The 25902-nt window shown below is 42.1% G+C and overlaps 1 protein-coding gene across 2 annotated transcripts in view; it reads left to right on the top strand.

Annotated features, from left to right (window-relative positions):
* TMCO4 (transmembrane and coiled-coil domains 4) overlaps positions 1 to 25902 on the top strand; it is a 42742-nt gene that overhangs the window by 14216 nt on the left and 2624 nt on the right. For both annotated transcript variants that reach the window (XM_049800891.1, XM_049800896.1), the window contains exons 6-13: positions 965 to 1062; positions 1802 to 1945; positions 2466 to 2585; positions 4627 to 4791; positions 5348 to 5484; positions 6971 to 7055; positions 10834 to 10951; positions 13976 to 14093. In XM_049800891.1, coding sequence (XP_049656848.1) covers positions 965 to 1062; positions 1802 to 1945; positions 2466 to 2585; positions 4627 to 4791; positions 5348 to 5484; positions 6971 to 7055; positions 10834 to 10951; positions 13976 to 14093 — 985 coding nt within the window. The remainder of the gene's footprint in view (positions 1 to 964; positions 1063 to 1801; positions 1946 to 2465; positions 2586 to 4626; positions 4792 to 5347; positions 5485 to 6970; positions 7056 to 10833; positions 10952 to 13975; positions 14094 to 25902) is intronic.

A 25902-nucleotide genomic window follows, 5' to 3' on the forward strand; every position in this document is an offset into this window, starting at 1 on the left:
CACAGGGATTTCGCGCACTGTGCTCCATTCTCCTCCTGCTGTGTTTTACAAAGCTGCATATTGTTTGGGACTCATCGAAAATTGTCTTTATCAAAATTACAGTGCGCTTAGGGAGTCCAGGAAGGATTAAGCAATTATATGGATAATGAAAATCCACAATTAGGCTAGGATTAAGAGGGAAAATATCCAAGTTTGGAAGCAAGATAAATTCTTGTGTTTCAAGGCCCAGATTAACCACTGCATAAGCAGGCTAGAAGGAACCTTCCTCTGTAAACAACTTAGTCCAGTATCCTATGGTTTTTGCACTTTACTCTGAAATGGGAAGTATTTTTTGTAAGAGAGAAACCAAAGACAGTGGAAAGAAGCCAGAAGTAGTGCCTAATAAGTGATATTTGTTCCTTTTAGGTTTATTTACCTGTTTGTGATAAGCTAGTTAAAGTGTAGCTTAAATGCACACAGACAAATGAACTAATGACTGTGTTTAATACCTATTATATTATTATATTATGATGTGCAACTAGAAAGCAGTTGTTGGAAAACAGTTTAATTCCATCTTTTTGTTTGTTAGCACAAATTACCCCATTCCCTTTTGTTTCAAACACTTTGCCCTGTTTCCACTTAGCTTTCTTGTGTTTTTTTTAAGACACATAGGCAGTATACTGTTACTGACATGCTTTTGACTTTTTGTTTCTTTTTTTTCACAAGCTTCAGCCCTATTAGGAAGGGTTTTCCAAGTAAGTAACATCTGTTGGCTTTGTCAGCAATTAAATAGTTTCAATTTAAATCTGTGGGTTTATGTCCATGCTTATAAATCTGAGTGTGTTGTCACAGTGGACACCTGCATGTTACTTTTTACTGTTCCCGGTAGGGAAATTACACTGAGGAGAATAAAAGCAGATTCTGATGCAGCACTCCTATCCATCAGGCTTTTCCGTCAGTTTTTGTGCTTCTAATCCCCCCACAGAACTGCAGAAGTATCAAGAAAAAAGAAGGAAAGAAGAAAAAAGCTGAAGAGATATCTGCTGATTGGTTTGGCAACCGTTGGGGGCGGAACAGTGATTGGTAAGGCTGCCCTAGGCATTTTGGAGACTTGCTCCTGAATTCCATGCACAGCACTAGGGGTGGAGTCGGGGGGGGTTGTTGCTGAATTACACATTCAGGAACAGAAGCCATCATATCCTACCTTTCAACCCAAGCTCTAATTTTAAAATTTTCACTGCTTTTCTTTGCCAGGCTGAAGGTAGTGTGTCACTTCAGATACCAAAAAAACCACCCCAAACAAAAAAAAAACAACACAAAAAAAACAACAAAAGAAACCCCAAATCCAAGAAAAGTATTTTCAGCCACGTGAAAATGAAACTGAAAGAATTAGCTGGAAAAGTTATTCCAGTGTAGCTTCACTGGCTGGGGGAAGTATTAAACCGAGGTCATCACCCTTAAAAAATGTTTTCACCTCTTTTGCTCTTGTGTTGTAAGAGGATCAGATCTTCAACTCTCAATTCAAAATAGCACGAGACTAGATCATTTCCTAAGCAAATAGGGCATAGCTCACCACAATCTACCACACATTCTTCCTTTGACTTTTAAGTTATTCTTCATTTTTACTGAAGTCAGTCAAAGAATCTGTGCTGAGATTCGGGGCCTGGGGAGCGTCTCAGAAAGCCTCTTTATTGGTGATGCAAAAAAGACCATCATTTGTGCTCTTTTAGTAGCATTAGCAGTACTTACACAGCACAGGGAAATGACCGCCTGGTTTTTGTAAGTGATAATAGTTTGGTGATCTTACTTGTTGCATCTTCAGGCTTGACGGGGGGTCTTGCTGCCCCTCTGGTTGCTGCGGGAGCTGCTACTATCATCGGAAGTGCTGGAGCAGCTGCTTTAGGTTCGACTGCTGGAATTGCTGTCATGGCATCTCTTTTTGGAGCAGCTGGAGCTGGCCTTACTGGTAAGAGAGTGACTGCGCATTTCTCAGCTACTGAGGGACAGGATCATGTCTGCAAATGCAGAGCTAATGACTTCACTCAGCTCTGCAGAGCAAGGAAAGCAACTTGAGGTGTAATCTTACAACTATGAAATTTTTATTTCAATGCTGATTAAGATACTGTGTAGCCCCTGATGACCAAGTAGGAAAATAATATTTGGTATGTGGCTAATGAAGGAAATGAGAGCTTGCTGCTTTGGATTAGAAAGATGCTGCCATGGAGAGCAGCAGCTGTTACAGCCGATGTCTGGTCTGCAGCAAAAAAGCCTTCTGCTGGGATACCCTCAGATCATACAAGCTTGGAAGGATCGTTTGGCCCCATACCAAGCTCTAAGTAATGCATGGACTTGCTGAGGGTTTTGGGAAGGAAAAAAGCCTTATCCAAATTACCCAAGTAATCTTTTATGAACTTCTACTACTGTTAGCAGAGTCTGTCCTTGCTGCGCTATTTCTGAGACTCCCGTTTCTGCCTTGCTGTGTGTAGGATACAAGATGAAGAAGCGTGTGGGAGCCATAGAAGAGTTTGAATTCCTCCCACTTACTGAAGGAAAGCAGCTTCATATCACCATAGCAATTACTGGATGGCTGTGCACTGGCAAGTATGGTAAGAACAAGATGAGGAAACTGAGAGGAGCCTGGAGAGCCACATCTGTGTTCCACTCCAGGCACTGTTAGTGCTCTCATTGCACTGTGTCTTCCCCACACTTGCATAGCCTGCTGACTAAAAGAGATCAACTCTCAACGTAAGACTTTGTAACCCAATCTGCAATCCCAATCAAAATAGAGGAAAGAGAGAGGACAGTAAATTGGTAGCAATAGTCGGATTGCTAGTAGTCATAGCAGGATTGTTTCTGTTAATTAATGCTGTCTGGTTTTGCTAGGAAAGGTCTGTTTGGGGTGGATGATTTCCAGCACTAGTACAAAGTGTCTCACCTATCTCTGAGACCTTATGCTTATCCTCCAGCAATTAACAGAAAATAGTGTCTTTTTTCTTTCTTGCTATCTGCCAGATAATGAGGTTTATTGGCAAGAAAGTTCTGTCAAGTAAATCCTGTTAAGCACAGCACTGAGGAGGTGAACTTAGAGGCAACAACCTTGAAAAGTCTGCAGTGTTTCAGTTTCCAGTATAGCTTGTCATACAACATATGTCAACTGTCTGCTGATGTGTTCAGCAACCTGACTGAACAGCTGCCAATTTATTCAGAAGCATCATGATTAACATTGGGTATCATTAATGCAGAAGGATGTGTCTGTCCTGTTTCTTGTTAGGTTGCAGCTTGTTGTCAGAGCAAGGTTATTTTCACTTTGCAGTACTGTGCTTTGGCTTTTCTCATTGTCTGCTTGCCAAGGGTCCAAATCCTTGGGGTTGGAGGGCTCCCAGGCACTATTACAAAGACAAGTGTGTCCCTTCAGGAACCTTTTTGTGTCTGTTTGCCCTTAAAAGGGAGTTACAAATGACACACATTCTTCTTCCATAACTAGCAATCTGCTATAATGTTTAAAAAAGCAAAACTAGAATTGTCATCCATTTTCCTCCTTACAGCTGTGTCTGTCTATTCACACACTTGCATGACTCCTTAAAACAGAGGGACTGAGGACAGAATTAGCTACCTTGTGATTTTTGAGCTCCCAGTAGCTATACATTCACAAATTTGACAGTACATTGTGATGTGATCTGGCATGGGGCTCTCTCATGCCACTTTGGTCAGCAGCTGCCTCATCCTGCCCTGTGTCATTTGGGGAAGAAACAGTGTGGGAGGGGTTTCAGTTAATTAAAATGAAAATTCTGCTCTGCCCTTCAGAGTTCATCTGCCATTAATAGCGTTGCCAGGCCCCTCCTGGCCACTTAGTACAAGCTACACTACAAACAGGAGAGAGTATGGCTTAAAAATTGTTCTTTCAGCCAAAAATTAGACTTACACAGTAGAAATTATCCATTATCTCTCAAACATCCAGGTACTGCTTTTGAGTAGCACCTGGAGGGGAAAAAATTAAACTCAAGTGGCTAACTAGGCTAGATGGAAAAGTAAAAACAATTACAGTCTTGATCTGCAAATGCAGATTCCTTGTTTTCAAACAGGGCCATTACTGCAGTCCTTGCCCACCTAACTGAAGTGCTGAGAAGGTGCTCTGTGATAGATTTTGACAAGATTGTACATATTTTCTATGCTTCTGGTCCCATAGAACTCAGTCCGTGTGGCCATTCAGCACTTCACCTTTCTCAGGACAGGCCCTCCTTTGGTCTGTATGAGAAGATGGAGCTGCAGGACTTGGCCTGATGTCTGATGACAGGAGGAATGTCCTTAATACTTGACATAATTAGTGTTAATGTCCATCTGTCTTGGTAGTCTCTGAGGCAACTGAATGGGTCATGAAGTCTGAGCCTGTCCACGCTGAAGACTCTTTGCCAACGCAGCTAAAGCTGCACAATTATTTACAAAGCCCAAATTTATTGTTAAACAGTGGAAATATAGAGTCTAAATCTAACAGTATTTTTAAATATGATTCCTTGTTATCACAGTATATCAGTACATTCCAGTGTTGTGCAGGTTCTTTTCTGATTCTCTGTTGGGCTCATCTTGCTAGGAGTCAGCTGTTGTTGCATTTTCTCTGAACATGAATTCCATCTTTGCAACCTTTCTCAGGGAGCTTCACAGCACCATGGAGCAGCATGTTGCAATCGAGTGAGCAGTATTGTCTGGCCTGGGAATCCAAGTACTTGATGGAGCTTGGCAACGCCTTAGATTCCCTGCTGAATGGTTTTGTGAACATGATGGCTCAAGAAGCCCTAAAATTCACTGTCTTGTCAGGTAAGAACCTAAATGTTATCAGATCTGCCCAAGTGGCTCTTGTGCAGTTTCACTGTTGGTGTCTGTTTAAGGGAGCTTTCCTAAACAAGGAAGATTTCTGAGAAGACATCTTCCTTGGCAGTATTGGCACCACCCTGCAGATGTGGCCTGAGAACCTTCTCTGCCACACCTGTAATTTACGTTTGCTTTCCCGCATTGCTTTGCCTCTGTGTCATTGACTTGTTCTTTTAAAATTACATCTGGAAACACCTCCCTTCACGTGTGACTTTATTTCTCTATGTTATTACACTGTGTTTTACTGCTTTACATAAACCTCTCAAACATGCAGGTTACATTCATGCATAGCGTCTGTTTGCCTCCGTATCAGAACATCAGATTCTTTCTTATCTTTATTCTAGCAAAATATTTCTCAGATCAGCTCTTGAGAAAGAAGAACTGGAAATGACAAAAGGTCCTAGGTTAGCTTTTAACTTCAGTGAACCATCTTGCTTTTGATGTTTCCTAAGAGCAGCCCAGATTTGTGACTATGTGGTGCTGTTTGCTTTGTGTGTTGCAGGTATTGTGACAGCCTTGACTTGGCCAGCTTCACTCTTGACTGTTGCCAGTGTCATTGACAACCCCTGGGGAGTGTGTCTCCATCGGTCTGCTGAAGTAGGCAAACACCTAGCACATATCCTGCTCAGTCGACAGCAGGTAATTGGCTAGAAAATATCCAGGAATAATAGCTGGAAGGGATTTGGCCCATGGAGGTTAAGTTTTGTAGTCATGCTAGTTAACTGTCAAGTGGTATCTTTCCAGGCAGACAAAAATTAATAATAAACTGAAAAATGAAAAAAAGCTGCATGAAAGTGACCAGCACGTATCTGGTTCATTGGGGAAAAATAGGAAGTCCCAGCTGAGTCAGAGAAATCCTGCTAAGATTCATTCCATTTAACCTAAAGCTTTTCTAAATGAAGAAGAAGTGATCCAGGTCATAAATGTCACCAGCCAGGCCAGCTCACCTAGTAGAAATCTGAGAACAGAAAGTAAAGACAGGTGAAAGAAAAAAGAGAATACAGAGTGTTAAAAATATTCACTGATAATTAAGAGGCACTAGCAAAACAGCGGAAGAGAAGACTGTGCAGCAGGAGATGCACTGTGAGCCACATTTTGCCTACAGAGAAGTGGAATGGGCTGGTACCTGATAGAAGTGACAGAAGTTATTAAGCCTTCCTGAGAAGGCTTGCAAAAGATGTTCCTGTCCCCCAAAAGCCTGCCATTATTTGCTGGGCTATTGCTGGCATGGAGGGAGGCTCTTTTCTGCTGGCCATGTGTTCATCTCACAGGCACGCTAGTCCGGTATCTATTATAGAGGAGCCCTATGGGAGCCATGGTCCCAGAGCTGCGTGTCGTAACAATGTGAAACAGCCGAGTAGAAACAAACTTGATTTCTCATAAAAATACAATCCCAGGAAAGGCAATAAACTTTATTTCATACAAGCCCTTTGTTTTGCTTGGGGGCATTTGTTACTGCCTTTTAAGCATTTGCTATTGTGAAAACACACATTCCAATGTGCTGGAGCATCTAAAACTAGTTAGCATGATGTCTAGGGAGTCCATCGCACACCTGCTCACTGGTTAATACAAAGACCATTTTTTGTTGTTGAGATTAGGCTCCCTTTGATCTTACAGAAAATCTTATTAGACTATTCAAAATAAAAGCTTAACCCATATCATTTTTTGTAACAGCTACACAGTGCTGCTGTCATTTAGTCTGAAATCTAGAGTGGTCAGTATTTTTGTATTACAGCTTCTTCTGTTTGTTGAAACATTTCGAGGAAAATTTTGCTCCTTGAATTAGGCTTTCATTGGGAAATTTCGAAACAATGACAGCATCTGTTTTGTTTCTGTTTGAAACATCTGCTTTGTTGTAACTTTTGATCATTAGATTCTTTCAACTGATTTTCTGAATATCAAAACCCACAAAATACTCAGATATGCAGAATTCTCAATATTGAACTGTGCATAACTTTGAGGTTACATAATCCCTTTGAAATCAACCAAATTGCTCAAACGTTTAAAAGATCATGCACAAGCAGAAGTGCTTTGTGTATCAGGGTCTTGGGGATCCTGCAGCCAGTCTCTCTTTCTAGGTCTAGAACAGTATTTGATGGCATTTTCTCCTTTCCATCTTTCTTAGGGCAAGCGACCTGTCACACTGATTGGCTTCAGTCTGGGTGCAAGAGTCATTTACTTCTGCCTGCAGGAAATGGCTCAAGAAAAAGGTAAAATTCACCTTCTAGCCTTTTTCTCCTTTATTTTCCTTACTGCTGGTACAGTTTTTCTTCCAAGAGGAAGAGTTCTTCTGGAGCAGAGCTTGGGTCTTTTAGGGTAGGACAAATACTTTAAAAAATGGTTTTGAAATGCATTTGGAGCCAAATTCTACTGTCATTTCCACCTGTTCAGTGGATTAAATCCACTGTCTTCACTCGAAGTGCTCCAGTGTGTCAGTTTGGTCTCCAGTCTGTAAACAACAACTTGACATTCTATGACATTTGGCTGCTAGATCAGTCTGTGAGCTGCCCACGTGCCACTGTGATCTTGGCAGAGGATGCTTTGCCTTTATTGGAAGCTCTCTGTAGCTATTGTATCTGATTCCCTGAGTCCTCCCTTCCATTTAAGTCACTGAAATGCCACTGTCATCTGCTATTTTCATGGTAATTTTCCCCCAAAGTCAAGTATAAAACCATCTGTCAATTTATTACCCATTGTGGTTCTGTTTATTAATAGATTCTATTTTTAATTTAGAAAAAGAATAAAATAATTATGATCAGTTGATGTAAATTGCATCTTGGAGTTGAGTCAGTAGTGAGTATGTGCATGCAGCCTGCCTTCCCCCTGCTACGTAGCTAATTTAATTCATTAACCATTTAGCCTCACAAAGAGTTGCTAATAAATAAGGATCTTTATAAAGGAAAATGTTCAATAAAGTCCAAGAAGGTGGGAAAAGAGTCAAGTGAGGATGGAGAAGGTCAGCATTTTTTCTGTTGACAGCTGTGTACCAGAACTTCACTTCTGGTTTAAGATGGAAGTCCTCAAATACAGGAATTCTGTTCTCAAAATAAATCTAATAAAATCCAGAATGATCGTAATGGAGTTATACTGAAGCCAGAACCCAGATCCTAATCTGGCCCTAGATCTACTCTTTTTGTGTCCTAAGAATGCCAGGGGCTGAGATATTTTCAGGCTTTTACTTAATGCTCTGCAGTCTCTTGCTGGAATAACATGGGACCGTAGCTAAGTAGTACGCGAAAGGAAATCATTAGGGGTCTTCAAGGTTGGCTGCCATTCTAAAGAAATCTAAGCATCGTAATTATGTATCATAGCAGCTCCCCACTGTACACTAATTTTTCAGTTCCTTAATTGAATTATGAAAGCTGAGCTGTTTGCGAGATGAAAAGCAGCATGTTTAGCACAGATTGCCAAGGCGTTCTTCACATGCACATTCCAGCACAAGCCACAGAAGGAATGGAGCTGGGACCTGGGACATCTGAGACTGATTTGGGTTTGGACTTGGATGTCTCACAGAAAAGAAATACAAGGCCTAGTCATGCAGGCCTTTTGTATCCAGATGGCAGTGGCATTTCTGAGGACAAATAACTAATCATGGATTATCCAGTGAAACACCATGGCAGAAACTCAAATTCTGTTAAAAGAAAATACTCTTCTGCGAGGCAATTAAACAACCTTTGGGATACATCATCACAAATGACTTTGGAAGCCAGAGCTTAGCAGGTTTCCAGAAAATGACATTATAGCAGAAGATATAGTAATGAACCATCAGAGACAAGTTACCGCATGAGAAGATCACTGGTCTGATTTCTTCATCACGATTCCCATGCATTTTAGTTAAATAAGAAGTGTAAACTAATGAAAACTGATAATGGCTCTTACCACCAGAACCTGAACCTTGACACCGAACTGCGTGTGATGGGAGCGAGGTATCCCATATTACATAGCTGTCTAATACTGATCACAGCATCCTACAGAATTGCTCCTGTGACCAATATCACCACTGGGTTATCATCTCTGCTGTGGTTAGGTATCAGGAATACTGCTGCCAAACTCTGCTGTGAAAGACTGTCCTTGGCACTGCATCTGCCCAGAGAGAGCTAAATTCCACCCCTGTTCTCTTTTCAGTGAGGACTAACATGATGAGATGCTTTCCTCTTTGCCCAGTGAGTTGTACCCTAAAGGCATAGCAGAGCCCAGCTCCCGAGGACTGGTTATGGTCTCTGGGTCAGCTTGTATCTTCCACGCTTTTTCTGGACAAATCATCTTATCAGTTTTTAATTTTTCCCCATCAGTAATTCCTTTTTTTTTTTTTTTTTCCTGTTTTCCTGCTTGTGCAGATTTCATTGTTCATCATATAAAAGATTTGTAAACTGTGAAATACATTTAATTTATCTAGAGTGTCAGCAACTATGTAGGCCAGTGATCTGTCCTCAGGTTGCTGTCGCCCTCTGTCAACGTTCAAAGAAAATTAGTATTTTTCAGCCAGGGGTAAACGTTTTTGTTCTGAGCAAGAAGTAAGCTGTACAAAGGACTGGAGAAACAAAAGCTTTCAATGCCTTGCCCAAATGTTTGGGATCCTGATGAATTAGCTGTTTGTTTATTCAGTTGGCTCACACTGCGGCCACGGAATTTAGTACCTTGGTTGGAATGAGCTCCCCGTTTGCAAGGCTCTGGGTTTCTTTTTCATTGCCCATGATTATGGGAACAGGACTTTATTGCTCACAGATTACACTAACAAAATTGAATTGCTCTTTGCTGTTCTCTTGATTGGTGCAAAATTTGCTTTGCAATAAGAAATAATACCATGAGAACTCTTTTGGATTGTTGTCAGGCGCTGGAATTTACACTGCAGAGAAAGATGCAGGCGCTGCAGGCAGCTCCAAGTCGTTTACTGCTATCAGGGAAAGGAAACCAATTGATTTACATTTAAAAGGTCTACCCAGGCAGCACCTCTCCGTCATAACTTGATGTGGTATGCAGTCATTCTCACTTTCACTTCCCCGTAAACTTCAGCATATTATTTTATGAACCGCAAACACCAGCCTGAGAATGGTTTAGCTCACATCTTGTGAACGCTGGTCTCCCACACGTGGAGAGTATGGCTTTGGCATGCTATGTCCAGGAGGCTCCCAAGACATGTGCTGCTGTGAATTTCATTTCACTGCTATGGCATCAGGTGCTTGATCTCTCTTTACAAAGGAGATTTATGAATAGATATTAATATATTGTTTAGGATTTTAGGAAAGTAGCAGAGCTGCCCAGTATTTCTCATTCAGTCATTATTTCTACTGTTCCCCAGCTGCAGCTGTCTGATAAGAGAGGAAGATTTGTTACACTTAGAAGTCAACATTCCTTTTCAGCAAATCTGTGCCCTGGGCATTCAGGTTAAAGTACCCTTCAAGAAAATCAAACCAGTTGATGGTTTACCACTTCATGTTGGTAAATGCCTTCATTGTTGCTAGTTCCCAATCCATGTTAAGAATTTGGCGGTTTCTGTTACGTGTACAGGTCATATTTTTCATGAACTCCAGAAGAGTTTTATTGTGCTTAGTATATGACAGCATTTACTCACTATATGGAATGTCAGTCTCCTTCACCTGTTTCAAAGTGTAATAGTTCAGCTCTGTGCAAACCCAGATCAATAGGTCTGTGGAAAGAACTTTCCACAGGTTTGCTGCTTGAACTGCATCTTCCCAGACAGAGGCCAGGCCACTTCTCCCTCTTGCCTTCAGCCTAGTTCCTTTCACTCTCTCAGGATCTCTAATTTTCATGTTTACTGACTCCAGCTGGAACTGCAGACACTTAACATTTACACAAAATGATGTTTAAGATCCTCCTTTCCATCATTTTTGTCTTTAAAATTTAAATCACAGAAATTATTATTTTTCTGTAGTGCACATCTGAATGTACCCCTTCTTCATGTACATGCAAAGATGTATTTTCTGATGTGTCTTCTAAATCTAAGCTGTTCTGCTTTCACCTGAATAGATTCTCAAGGGATAATTGAAGATGTGGTCTTACTGGGAGCTCCAGTGGAAGGTGAAGCCAAGTACTGGAAAGCTATCACAAAAGTGGTGTCGGGCAGGATCGTAAATGGTTATTGCAGGTCTGTACATGCTCGGTTCCCTGCTTCATTATCCTAGCGTCACTTTGAAATGATTATGTACATTTATCCCTTTTAAACATTTTGTAAGTGAATAATTGTTCAGCTGGTGAGTATGTTGATTCAGTAGCACCAGAGACAGCAGTGCCAGAGCCTCTTCCTTCTGGAGGTCTCTCCCTCAGATTAATTGGAGATGACAGTCTTCAGGAGACACTTGAAGGCTGTTCTGTCTCTGGCTCCTGGCTGTTTGCAATGCATAGTTATGCTGGGAGCCTGAGGCACTCAAAATGTAGGTCCTGTTCATCCAGTGGCAGCGTTACATCACCCTGGCAGCTTAAAGCTGGGTCAGTGTGTTTGTGTGTGTAATTTGACATATTCTAAGGGCCCTTTAAGTCTCAGCTTTATGTAAAGGACTATAAATACGGCCATTAAGTTCACTGACAATTAAAGAATGTGAATTAAAATCTATAAAAGCTTTGAGATACAATTCACTAGGGGCTGCTTATGGGGAGCAAGATGTGAAAATTGCAATGGAAGGGAAGGAGCTCCAGCAAATTGAAGATTTTTTATGTCTGGAGTCAGTTTCTGGTCAACATAGTCCACGTGAACAAGACATTTTACTTACAAAGGAGGTATAGATGGAATAGCTGTAGCAAATTTACTAAGGATGTGAAAGAATAGATATGTTACCTCGAAACCAAATATCAGCCTTTTAAAACTGCACAGCCAACTGCTATGCAGAGTTGTGAGAGCTGCTGGGTGAGAAGAGGGAGATCAGAGGCACAAAACAGCTGAAGTCAATCTTATAAAAGCTATTAAGAATTCAAGTGACAGTATCAAATCTAATGACTGTGTATTGGAAGATAATTGTGACAAGAACACTGCTTACCAGCACAATTAGAAGAGGAGAAATTAAAATGAAGGAATGAAGCAGGGAAGACTAAGAGCATGGGAAAATAAATTGAGAAATAACCAGGCAAGAAGATTAGCAAAGAATGTGTAACTGCAAGTCAAGACAGCTTCTAAAGCCATGAGCCCGCAGGTCAAGGATAGTTGAAAATGCTGTCGGTACTTTCCATACACACATGCATACGTATGCCTACGTACATATGTATAAGATGAGGAAGTATTGCATTACCGTGCATCTAACATAGTATATTAATTTACAAAGAAGAACTAAATGAAAGAATTAAAAGCATTCAAGATTAAACCAGTAAATTATTAATCCCATCTGTCAGGCTGAAAATTGTTGCTTTTGTCCTTTTTGGATCACAGGAGGTTTTATGGATGCTGGATGTGCACACCAGTTACAGTATTTCTTCATGTGACATAAGGAAAAAGCAATTGCTGCCTCCTTGGGAGTGCTTCTGTGTTCTTCCAAGAAGCCATAAATGATAGCAATTGTTGCATATAACTGAATTTGCCCTGGCAAATATTGTTCCTCCCTGTGTTACACAAAAATCAATTTCACTGCAAAAAGCTCAGTGTATTCATTTCCTATAACACACACACAAAAAAAAAAGGGTCTTATAGTTTCAAAGCCTGCATGTGCTGTTGGAATAAAACAGTATGTGTGTTTGTACCACTGTGTGTGCAGTAAGTTGGTTAGTCTCTGCTTTGGCAAGCTCATGTCTTGAATGAAAAATGATGTAGAAATTGTAGCTTATTGCTCACAAATAAGAAGAAGCAGGTGAGGAGACTGTCAGGAAATATTCCACTATGCTGGTTCTCTACTTTGCCCTCAGATGGTGAATTTGAGGGTTATTCAGTTAGCATGAGGGCAGCTAGCATGAGCAGCTAGAGGTGGTAACTAAGAGATATGGAAAATTTATGTGAGGATATTAGATATGAGAGAAGGATGACACAAACATTTCGTGGTAAGACCTCACCTGATTCTGATTTCTCTGGTCTCTCACTTACACAAATTGTGGCCTCGTTCTGTCACTTTAGGAGTAACTCTATTTAGGTCAGATGAATTACATTGAATAGAATTCCTGCAGGATCAGATTTAGGCCCAATTTGTTGAGCTTCAGTCCAGTGTAGCTTGTCTCCTTTAGCTTTGAAGTCTGAAAGGACATGGAGAGTGAAAGCCAGCTGTCAGAGCTGTCCCATCCAATTTCACAGCAGGGTTACGAATTCCTACTGGGAAACCTTAACCAAATTAGTTAGACTTGCTCAGCTTTTGAAAGAACCCATGCCTGAGTAGCATGGATGCGTTGCAAAGATTTTGCAGAGCTCTGTGTAGACTTACAACTTCTAGCATGGGCCATTTTGGAGTGGACAGGAGCAGCCAGAAATGCCCACCCGTGCAGGTGCATTTCACCTGCTGCCATCACAGAGTACAAATACCACTCGCATCCAACTTAAATCTACTCTACAGAGTGTAGTGGCGTTTAGGTGCCCAGATTTTATGCTGTTGCTCAGCACAGGAGAAGAGGTTATGTATTTCCAAAGGATGCATCACCTTCTCTCATCATGCTATAGGCTACCCTGAAACTGTCTCAGTGACTTATGGCAATACTTTACAGTGGGAACAAACTCTTCCTAGTTCTGTCATTGAAACCATGTATTTATACAGTACCTATAAATCAGGAGCACTCTGGGGAGCTTCACAGTTGATCTTTATGTCAGCAACATTGGTATTGTAGGCCTCATCACATTTACAGCTGTCTACAGGCTGGAGAACTACCTATTTGTACATTAAAAAGATTAAACATGTGAATGTGTTGCAGTCTCTGAGCAAATACAGAAAAAAAATAGAAAGGTCAGATTTTTAAACCTGCTGCATGTAACGAGACTACACCCATGAATCAGGATTAAATTCAGACTTATGCTACTGTGTCCCAGGAACCTGCCCTGAATTCAGCAACTGCTGTGATTCCTACATCAGACAAAGCAGCAGCAGGTCTTGGTCCAGACATCACTGTGCTTCCCAGCACTTCTACTCTCCTCATGGTCTGAGTAGTCACTTATTGCATCGGTTCGGCAACAGGATTTATTCACGCTCTTCTTCTGCTCTGCTCCTAGGGGGGACTGGCTGCTGGGGTTTGTATACAGAACCTCTTCTGTCCAGATCAACGTTGCAGGGCTCCAGCCAGTCGACTTGGATGACAGGAGGATGGTAAACATGGACCTTTCATCTGTCGTAAGTAATACTTCTAATATTCTCAGTTTTTTCCATCTGTCCTTTTCTTGCAGCATTGTAACCTGACACTCATTGATTAGGGGAAGACAGAATACTGAAGAGAGCATCTCTATGTACATTGTCCCTCTTTCCTTTCTTTGAGATAAATCTCACCTCAGACTTCCCTATAGATTTTGCTGGCCCAGCCAGCACTCAGTATTGAGCAAAACAATGAGAATTTGCCTCTCTTGTTGGATATGTTTCGGGTATTTTGGTTCTGAAACTTCTCATACTGGAGACAGAAAATGCCATTATTCCTCAAGAAAGACCTTGCTGTCTTGCAAGCCCCGGATCAGCAGATAGGTAGGATCAGCAGCTGGGAAACCCAAAGCTCAAACACACGACTGGGGAGCAGGTACAACCTGCAATCTTATCTTGGTGGAGCCTTCAACACTGTTCTGGTTCATACAAGGGCAAGTTCATAGGCCTTGTATCTTGGTCCCCTGGGCTGCATTGGCGCTGTGGTGCAGGAACCAGTTTGTAATTACAGAAGCTCTGTGATACCAATTGGCTGGTTTGCTAGGTCCAGACCTGGGCTGCTGCCTTTTTGGAGTGTAGGTCTCCAGGAAGCAGGAAGAGATTCACCTCTATATCTGGTAGACATTTAGTTTCCTCAAAGCTATCTGGTGTCATTAATGATAAGCCACTGTATTATATGTCTAGCAATATTCAACTCAATTACCTTAAGCAAACTAATGATGTCATTACCTTGTCTTTACTCGTGAGTGAGCTCTTCCACAGAAAATCATGCAGAACTTAGCTTGTGTATTCATATTCATAGTAATCTTGGACATGCAATCTTGTTTTTCCATATTTTAATGTTTTAACTCATTTTTCACTCTCTGCAAACTGGACTGGAAGATGCTCAGCACAAGGCTTAGGATACTTCCATGGTCATTGTTGCTGCCTTGACTCCTCCCCACTGTCCCTACAAGCGGGTAGGGACCGTCAATGTTGCTCTGGAGCCAAAGGCACTTTTAAGTGCTTTCAGATTTTTTGGAGCACAAGCCCGCTAGGCCTATAAATACCCAGCTGTTACCAGCTCATTTCATTCATTATAACTGAGCTATGTACAGCCCTTGCCAAAAAACACAGCGCTTAATGCTGTACAGATAAAATAGAGACTTTGCAGAACAAAATATAGGCTTCCCAGAAGGAAGTGGTGTAGTAGAGGCTTTTAAACACGGTCCAGCACTGTAGCTGTTCTTGTACCTTGCATCTTACTGGGTTGTCTTGCTTAGCATTTTCACATGCTCCCGCATCCATTTTTTCACCGTCCCCAGAGTTGCCATTAGTTGCTTGTGAGCAATGACATCTGTACTGGCATGAAAAGAAAAATGGCCAAAGATGTCAAGCAGTGTTGGCACTGGGGTGACTTTTCCTGTTAGTTCAGTCCATCTTTACTCTCCTCTTTTTGATTTCTCTTCAGAGACCCTCTTTCTGTTGACCTTCTGCTTCCTGAACTTTGAAACCCCCTGGAGTCCTGCAGGCTTTATCCTGCCTGGCTCACAGCAGCCTCTCCATTTTTCCCCCAGAGGAGCAGTATTTACATTTCAGCTAAATGAATAATGGTTGCAGAGCTGCTATCTGCTAATCTTCTATTGTTGTGCATCTGTATCCGTGCTGCCTGATGCCAACAGACAATCCCAGCGCTGTTCTCATTTCAGAAAGAGCTGACACTTTCACTTGCTTAATCTTACTGCAAAGCATTTGGGGAAAAAGAACAACCCCCACAGGGGGAAAAACCTATATTAAGTAGGTGTCGTTCTCTTGATACATTTTCCAGACCATGGAGTGTTATGAAAAGAAATACGGTGCATTCTGATGAACATTTTAAAAGTAAAAGGAGCAAGAATGGGGAAGGAAATATTCAGGGACAATATTTTTTAAAGCGGCAAGAAAGAAAAGATGGATTTTGCTGCAAATACAGTACTATATTTTCTATAATGGGGACCAGCTCTATCCCTGCAGATGCTCTTGCTGGAGGTCCCATGAGTCTACTGCCAGGAATAAGAAAGCACAAGTTGTGATAGAAGAATAAAGCATATATGATGCAAAGGTGCTGAGCGTGAAAATATTATGCAGGCAGCCTCAGTATTTTAGCCACCTCCCAGCACATCCATGATGAAAACTGGACTGGATCCAAAGGGCTTGGTTCTCTTTGCTGAGGTAGCATCAGAATCCTCAAATGAGTGGAGGACTAAGAGACCTCAGTATAAGCAGGAATTCACCTCTAAGGCATTTATTGCATGTCTCTCTTGATTAGTATGTTTTTTATCTGACTGTCAGTAAAAAAACTGAGAGAAAAATGTCCTCCCACTCAGCAAATGCAGTTATAAAAGCCTTCCTAATGGTTACAATGGGACTGATTTATTCAGTAGATTTATTTGACAGCACCTGTTACAGAGACCAAGGAAGTAATTGAGCTGTAGTGTATTAGATTGATTGCTGTTTGTTCAAATGGGATATTGTAGATTACATTTTGCATTAACATCTGAATATTGCAGAAATGCTCAGAGTCAGAATGTAGGCAGAGCATTTTCATCGAGGCTCACAAGTCAAGAACAGGTGCTTAAGTTTCTCTGGGCAGTTTTACTGCAGCAGAAACCAGGGATGAACTTGCAAGCTTGGGCACAGTAGGAATGCCTGGCTGGAAGTCTAGTAGACAGCATGGACGGATCATGACAATTATTGCAGAAGGCAGTACTGTTCTCTCATTAGTCCAATGTGAAAATTGTCTTAAAGAGCTTTAGGCTATGATTAAGTTTTGCATTGACTTTAAAACGCCTTCCTTTCCCATGCTTTCGATGGCAGCTAAATTCTCCTTTTCTTATTCTTCATCAACACTTTGTCCGGATGGCAGATGCCTACCTGCTGCTGGCGCTCACAAATTCCTGTAAACACAACATGCGGCAACACCAGCTGAGAGTAAACCCCTCCTTATGCAAACGTGGGGAGTGCCAGAGCCATGTTCTGTACAGCCCACAGACTAAAGACACAAGGTACTTTTTAATCTCTAGAGCAGTCATTGCAATGGTACGTAGAGAAAACATGCTGATGCATTTCACAGCCATGTTCTTCTCCTGCAGCATCTCTGCACAATGGAAGGCAAAACAACAGAGCTTCTTTTTAGAATGATCTGTATCGCACATCAACACACCTTTGCTTTTTCCTTCCGAGATACCTCAAAAGCTTTTTACCTCTGCTTTTCTTTGCTGCTGTAACTGAGCAGTGGGAAAGCTTTCTTTATGACAATGATTAAAAACCAAGAATAACTGATTTTGTCTTTCCAAAAGCTCTCTCAGAAGAGGGGCATAGTATTCCCATTATGAGGGAAGGCAAACAGATTCAAGGCAGTCTGGCCTTCAGCCAGGCAGGTACACAGTGTACATAAATACCATAAGCAGATGAAAAGTCTGAATTTTGTGAAATCCAACTGATTTGGCACTTCTGAGAGTCAGGGGTTTTTCCCCAAATGCATTAAACTGTGGGTTTTTCTTCTGTATTCCCAAGACTTGCAGCAAAGGATTAATTGTGATTACAAGATGTGAATTAATTAAGAACCCCAGGGAGTTCAAAAGGCAAAAGGTTGCCTGTGTCTCATTACACCTTTGTTTCACTTGTTTCAAACGAGCAGTGCCACGTCCCAAGGTGACAGGCATTAACAGGATCAGAACAGCAAGAGCTAGGAGCAGAACTCAGCTTCAGGCGGCGGCTCGAAAGAGCCTGGAGACCCTTCTCTCACACCTGGGGGACATGCAAGTCTCTGTGAAAACAAGTCTATTTGTCTGCTAGGCTATAAGGTCACAGGGATGATTTCTTCCTCTTCATATGACCCTACAACCCTGGAGTCGTCAGTGGCTTAGTTTTCTATGATCCTTCTTGCTGTTGATTTGGGAGCTCTGAAAATCACACATTAAATACATATTAAATCCATTTTTCCCTTTGGGATGCAAGCGGAGGGTGCTGGCAATGTCAGTATCTTAGAACAGTAGAAGAAATTGAAAAAGCTTTTCCAAAAAAGTGCAAATGGAGCCATTAATAACTTGCAGTTTGTTTTTGCTTAGTGGCAGACAAAAACTCAAAGGCTGGTGTCCCTTCTTGTTTCAACACAGATGTATTGCTCGATCTTGATGTACTCTTTGGGAGGCTGGGGATATTTAGCTGCTTCCAAAAGGCAGAGAACCATTTTATAGTGCTCCTTGAGCCTTTATTTGTAAGGCTGGTGCCAAAATTCACATACGCACTGCCACTCAGAAGCAGCGTGGTGCTGTAACAGTGTGGCCTTCCTGCAGATTTATAGAAGTAATTTTCCCTTTTCCTCCATTGTGCCTGGAACATGTGTGTATTGTTTCACGGTGGGTTTCCACAACATCTGTTCGAGTGCATACAGTGTTTGGACACACCAACTAGCCTGGGCAAAACTGAATTTCTGGGACTGCGCCCCTCCTTCAGAAAAGCTGAGATTACCAAGTGCCACATTTTAGAAAGATTCACAGGTAGTTTATGTTTACATCTATAGGAAATTTGCTATTCCACTTGAGTAAGCCGCAAAGTTTTGATACCATTACATCTTTCTCCCATGGAGCATAACAATTTGCATCACTTGCCATCTTTTATAGATTTTTCTCTTACACTTTACACATCAGAGCACCTTGCATTTGAAAATAGGACTGTTCTTGCAAAGCCAGATGTTGCAGACTCCGTTCTTGACAGGTTTGCAGTGAACAGGTTTGTAGCTGTTGACTTTGCAAGCAGCTATCCCGATCACGCAGACCTTACTTGAGCAAAACTGCCAGCAAAAGCAGTGGGAGTTCTCCCTTAGTAGTGTTAATAATGTTTGATTCTGCAAGAGTGGCTACACAAAGCACAGTAAGGTGAATTAAGGATAGAGAATTTAGCTTTCTATTTCCTGTCTTTTGTTGGAACACAAATGCTAATTCTGTATAATTTTTTGTGTTCGGTTTTGATCTTTGTTTCTAACCTCTTCAGCTGACATGGAAAGAAAATTCAGTTGCAACATCCAATTAAAAGCATTAATCAAGGGGAAGGCTGACTTAGCTGACACATTGTGTACGTGAGATTTTCTCCCATAGCACAGTTTCAGCTAATGTGTTTGAGATCTTGCAATTACAACAGCATGTATTATTGATATTAGCTGAATGTAGCTGAAATACCATGAAGCTTACCACTGCCTGCTGCCCCCGTGACACCAGGGTAAGGTAAGGTCTTAAACTTGCTGCAGATTCTGGTGTGATAGATTTGTAGGAGATGGCATTGCTAAGGAGAGAGGTTGCACTACTCCATAGCTGTTGAAATTTCCCAAATGCCCAGGACTTCTTGCCCAGACATTATTACCATCAACTCATAAAGGAGATTAAGGGATGAGTAAAATGAGAACAGGTCATTGTCCCCAAAAATTCCCTTAGTTAACCAAAAGTAATCTTGTTTTGTGGAGTTGAGGTGAGAAGCTAGTTTGAAAGCCGCAAAGATGGTAACGTTTCAGCTGCCAAATCTTGTGTATTCCCAGAGCAAGATGGGGAGAGAAAGGGTGATCAGTCCCTTTTGGTGTTACAGGGAAGTCATCCTCTGCCGCAGGCAGGTCCTATTACATCATCCTGATTACGGAGACTGAATCTCATCTCGGTGTTTTCATCTGGACTCTTGAAAAATTCTTCATAATCCTGACTTGATCAATATAGCAGGTATTTTGGGTCACTAGTCGGCTGCTGTAGTTTATCATGTCAGATATCTGCTATTTTTAGGAACAGTCCAGTTTGATATATCAATCCAGTCTTTATTTTTGGGGATCTCTCTTCCTCCAAGGCCCAAGAGATTATGTTTAAATTATTCCCCAGTGACAATTACATGCACAGTTTATGCTGGACCTTTTAAAACATTCTTTATACCATCCAATTTAAATAATTTCCACTTGGTTTAGCACTGAAAAATAAGTATTTGATTATAGCCACCTTAAAAGTGAGTGGCATGTTTTGCAACTTCGATATAGCTGGAAAAACTCTTGAGTGTTCAGACACCAACCTAATAGCTAAAAAGAAAAGAACCAGTTCCACTTCTGGCAGTCATCAGTGAGAGCATCAGCAAAGAAACAGTCAACAGCAGCTCTGCAAACAGTTGAAAAATTCATGGAAGCAGCTGTTGCCTTCAGCTGGCTGCCTTGGTGTGCGGAGTGCATTACCTGTCAGCAGAAGGACATTTGTGAAGGCTCCTTTCCCTTGAAACTCCTTCAAGTGCTCTCTTATTAATTCAGAATTTATGAAGCTCCCTCATCCTAACTTTGTCCTGCCCATCATCACTGATGTACAGCTACTCTCCATCTCAACCCCTTAGGGCTTCAGGCTTCCAGAACTGATTTCCTCCATTTACTTCTTCTGTTTTCTTGTTATCCTCTGTATTTTACTCCTCTCCATCATACAGTCCTCTTGGAATTGGTGAAGGTAAATTGAGAGTAAAGCTGGCAGAGTTTTTCAGCAGTGGATGAATCCAGCAAAACCCCCAGTATTTACTCAGAATTTTCAACATCGACATGTTCCCACAAAACATATCAAATTTTGATGGAAGAAGTCCTTGGAAAAAGTTATTGCATTGGTGTGAAATTGGCCCGAGTGCTGTCTGAGGGTAATGTCCCTCAATTCTCGTCCCAGAGGTGACAATGACTTATCATGAAGTTATGGCTGGAAGATGACTGCATGTAAAAATTAATCTTGCTCAAGAAATATCGCTGTAATTAAAGGAGAACTTTTACCAGTCAAGTTAGTTTTTAAACGAGAAGAAAAATAAGAATTGAATGACTTATTCTATGCACGAGAATTGTAATTGTGCAAAGGGATGATTTAGAAGCAAAGCTTATTAGCTTCAGCTGAATCATGCTCCAACCTTCATTCCATCAGGTTTCAGAGCAGAAATAGAAACATTAAAGAGGAATAATGCAAATGACATTGACAGTATTTTCAAAATAAATTCAGCTCTATAAAATTTTCCTCAAATATATTTTTATTAGCTTCTCCTCTGCTGGAAGTCACGGCCGCTGATGCTCAGGATATACGTATAGTGCAATGGAGGCCTTGCCACAGGTGCCAAATTCACATTTTTTAATAAATCCATTTAAATTACAGCTTCTGAATTAGTGGACGTGTTCACTGTCCTCACTTTTGGAAGACATTGTTTTCTAAGAACCCAAACAGAATAATTTTATTTCTATTTTAACTTCATTCAGCCACAGCGTCTTTCAAGGTTCGTTTAATGTTCTTCTGGTTCTCACGACAGGAATCTGCTCTGCCACTGGCCTTTGCCAGGTCCAGCCGTATCCCCCCTGCCTGGGCAGTGTCAGGTCTTTGCTCTAAGCTTCCAGAAAACTGTGGAAAACAGATAGGACATTTTCTGCCAGGCTGAATGCTCTCTATCATGCAAGACATACCCAGCACTCTGAATTAAGGTTTAGGCTGACATGTGGGAATAACTCTGACCAGAGGAGCCTGCCAGCTTGGCAGAGATGACTGCATTTTGAGTGATAATCTGGCATAGCTTGGGAGTCCTACAATCAATCAGTCTTTGCTACCATCTGGAAGAGGAGGGCTGCATGGGTTTGGAGGGAGTATCCAGAACTGAGGATTTTTTGGAAAGCAATAGTGGCATTTGAGTTTCTTCCCTTCATTACCAGTGCTACCCCAAAACTGGCTGGCAGTTTATTTCAGGGTTGCACTCCGGTTCTCTTCCTGAACGACAAATTCACTGCCACGTTTGGAAACGGAGAGTAAACCCAAGAGCTGAACTGGCAATAACAAAAGTTGCTGAGCTGGCTCTATTGAGATATGCCACCCGGAGGCAGTTTGCATTTCATTATGTGTGTACACAAAGTGTCTGACACACCAGCGGGAAGAAATGGCTGCTGAAAAGTGAGGTGTGATTATTATCTGAGCTTCAGAAACTGCAGCTCACCCTATTAACTCTTTACACCCCCCACAAAATACCATTTTCTATTAAAGCAGACGGTATTTGTCAAAAGGGAATCCTGCAACTGTGATGCCCTCCAAGGTTGTCATTACTGCTCCTGCTGAAATAACAAAGCTCTGGAGAAACGTTTTAACTTGAGGGTATCTTTTTCCTGCATGATAAAGTTGCTCTTTGGATGTGATGGGCTCAAAACAAATCCAAGAGGTGAAATTCTCATCCGTATTAATGGCCTGTGCTCCTGCGAGTCACAGAGGGTAACTGTGCATCCTCTGCTCATGCTGCATGCCTCCTGTGCTCCTCGGTAATTCTCTGTGAATCCATAGCACGTTCAGTGAAGGAGAACGGGAAGAAGGCACAGCCCAGCAGCTCTGTCCTTTATCTCTCCCTGCAGGTAGCAGAGAGGCCAAGGGACTTTCAGCTGAGCTCTTGCAAATTACACAGCCCTGCAAAGCAAACAGCTTTGTGATCTGGGCCAGGCTTCGGAGCCGGCGTGCGCTCTTTGTATTGGCCGCTTGGAATCGGTGGGGGAGGTCTTTTTGAAGGAAACTGGACAGGATCTTAAACCAGTTGGCTCTGGAGTGAGCAAAGACTTCTGCCATATCAAATGGAGAATTGTCATTGTGATACCCAGTGTTGTGATGGAGTAAAAGCTTTGCCTGTGCTCATGGGAGTCCGTGGCAGAGTCAGGATCGTACATAGTATCTCCTTTCTCCCAGGTCCCTTCTCCGTCCACCACTTGGCAGGCTCCCCAAGCATCCCCGCTGGGCTATGGGGTACGCTCTGCGTTCCTATAGCTCAAAACCTGAGAGAAGTCCTGATTCTTCCTCTGTCCTAAAGAGCTGGATGCATCCTGGGTTGGTGCTTTATCTGTTCTTTCGCAATGCTGGGGAAAACCAACCGCAAAGACAATTGAGTGGAGCCGTGGAGATGGCACCGGCTTACTGCTAACGGAGAGAGCTGCACGGTAACTGCAAATTGATTCCATTACCATCTCTTCTCAAACACGCTGATCTCTCTCCCCTGTCTCTCTCCATCTAGAACTGATATCGTTAATACGGAGAGCAGCATCTGTGCTGCAGAGCTCACAGCTCGCCTTGGTACAGCGGCCACCAGTGGGTTGGTTGTAGGCCCAGGGGTGGCATTATTTGTTTTCAAAGCTCCCATAAATTGAACTGTGTTTTTATGACACCGTAACCAGAGGCATTTATTGTACCAAATAAAAAGACTTCCATTTGAATTTAATAGATGCAGCTGATTATGCTTAATGACATTTTTTATACTTTTGGGCGGATTTGAACTTGAAAACCTTTCTGAACTTACTGAACTTACAGCTCCTTTCAGCTGACTGATTGATCCACCTGAGCAACGCTATCATCTGTAGTCCTTCGGAGATCTTTTGGTGTGGTGCTGTAGTCCTGCAGCAGAATTAGTGATATAGGCAGTTGGCTTGTGTTTTCCAGTGAGTCAAAGGAACCATAAAATCAGATATAACAGGGAAGAAGTCACCTAAGCACACTGATAAACCTACCCCACTGCTTTCATTTCCTTATAACAAGCATAAATATTATTTGCTTTGGTTACAAGAACAATTTCCTATTCCTTTTATTCTGATATTCATCTTGCACTTTGTTCTGACAAATATTCAAACTATTGTTTATTTCCCTTCAAAGTTTTTATTGTCCTTTACAATGTTATAGATGTTCCCATCTCTTCTCCAGCACAGCCTACCCAGCAGAAGAATTCAGCAGATGAAAACAGGCTTTTTGAGAGATGGAATCACTGAATTTTTTCCACCAGGATGGCTTCATAGCTTTCAAGTGGCAAGGCAATTTGTTCGCTGTTCTTTTGCTGATGGCTTAGTACTTAATGTCACAGTATAGCAGAGGAAGAGTCCCACCTCCTCTTATGGTTCTCAGGGCTTGCATTGGTCTGGCTTTATGGAATCCTCTCCGGGGCTATCCTGGAAACAGAAGTGAGTTTCCTTTGAAGAGATTTAGAGGTATTAGCAGACCTGCAGTAAGGGACAGACTTTCAGGAGGTCTCAGCTTCTCTTTTAGCTGCATGAGAAAAGGCTCAGCTCTTCAGAATTCATAGCTAGCGTCTCTCGGTGATGGTGGTGCTCAAGGAAGAGGAATTCCCCATTGTTCTAGTGGAAGCTGCTGGATACTGAGGAGGTATGAAACTCTTGTCCTTAGGGTGACAGAGGAAATTTGTTCTCTCTGACTAATGACTAGGTAACATAACAGGCTGAGCAATCCCCAAGCGCTGACCAGGGCAGGTATATTGTGATGCCTGTAGAGGTTTCAGAATACAGCAAACCAAGAGACTTCAGCAACTCCTTCCAGCAAGTCCATTTCCTTCTTGTTTCTCTCCACCTTGTCCCACGCTGTGCTCATTCCTTTCTTTAGCCCCAAGCCCCCCTACTGAGTAGTAAAAGGTTCATACTTTTTCAGAGAACAATGTACACATCTTAACACCCAGTCCGTTAGTCCTTCAATGGTTATTTTAATTAACTAATCTGTTGAAAACATCAAGAGCCTGTTGAGCCATCTGGACTGATTAAAGTCACATATTGCATTACTAACGTGCTGATTAAATCCTTCATTTTGCTCCAAGTCCTAAGTGCATCCAAATGTTACCACTCAAAAGCTGCTTCACGCAAACAGCTAGGACGTTTGAATTTTGCCTGTGCAGGAAAGGAGGTTTGCTTTAGGTTTGGATAGAGGTGTGCTGGTAACCCTGATTGCTGGCATAGCAAGGAAGGACTGCTCAGGCATCAGCCAGCCTCCCAGACTGAGCTGGCAGGGAGGTGAGCAGAGCGTCCACGGCTGGTTTTCTCTGCAGACCTCTGCAAAGAGCTCTTACCGTCTTGTATGAGCAGACAGCCCCTTCCTGGAGCACTTGCACACGCGGCTGGGAAGCAGGAAACCTGGGACCGTGGTGTCGGGTATTCCTAGCAAGATTTGGGAAAATATGAGGCAGTGTTGCCTAAGACAGCTTTCTGGCTGGGTCAGGAGGGATTTTAACTGTTAGAAATTGAATTTATCAAAGATGCTAAAATATCTTGGGATGCAAATCATACCCCTTAATCTTTGCTGAAATCTACAGGCCAGCTGGTGAGCGTACCATGGAAATAGCCTCAATGCAGCCTGACAGCACTTTTCTTCTCCACAGAAAAACCCACTATAAATCCACCTCGCGCTCACAAGAGCTTCCTCCCATTTTGGCTGTGAGTACAACAGCAAAGGAGATCTGAAAGCTGGTCTCTAGTAGGATCTTGGCTATCGTTACTTCAAATGCTTGGCTTGCACAGGACACCTGAAAGAGAGAAGGCAGTTTCTGCCTTCCCAGCCAGATAGCCTTCAGCATATGACAATAATAACCTGCAGAGGAGGTTTTCTCTCCCTCCTGTGCCCTGACTGGAAGGGTGCATTCCAATATCCATCTCAGAAGGGTTTATCTTATCATGGAAATCACCTTACAATGAAAATGTGTGGGGTTTTGCACGTATTGTTGACTTTAATTTGGTTTATGAACCCATAACTCTCAGGCTTCCAGTTTTATATGGTGTAGGACAGATCAGTGCGCCTTCCAGCCAAGAACCTTAACATGCTTGGTAGTTGTGAGATTTAATGACTATATCCTAATTAAAATAAGATAATATTTGCTTTTACAAGGGAGCTAAGGCACAGGGAGGACACGTGATTTAGCAGAGAACAGGGAGTTGAGCTAAGACAACTTGTCTCCTACCTGGGTGTCTCTCACCATGGCAGATCACCTCCTCTTTTACCCTCGT

The sequence above is a fragment of the Accipiter gentilis genome, chromosome 1 (assembly GCF_929443795.1).
Source record: "Accipiter gentilis chromosome 1, bAccGen1.1, whole genome shotgun sequence".
NCBI lineage: Eukaryota > Metazoa > Chordata > Aves > Accipitriformes > Accipitridae > Astur > Astur gentilis.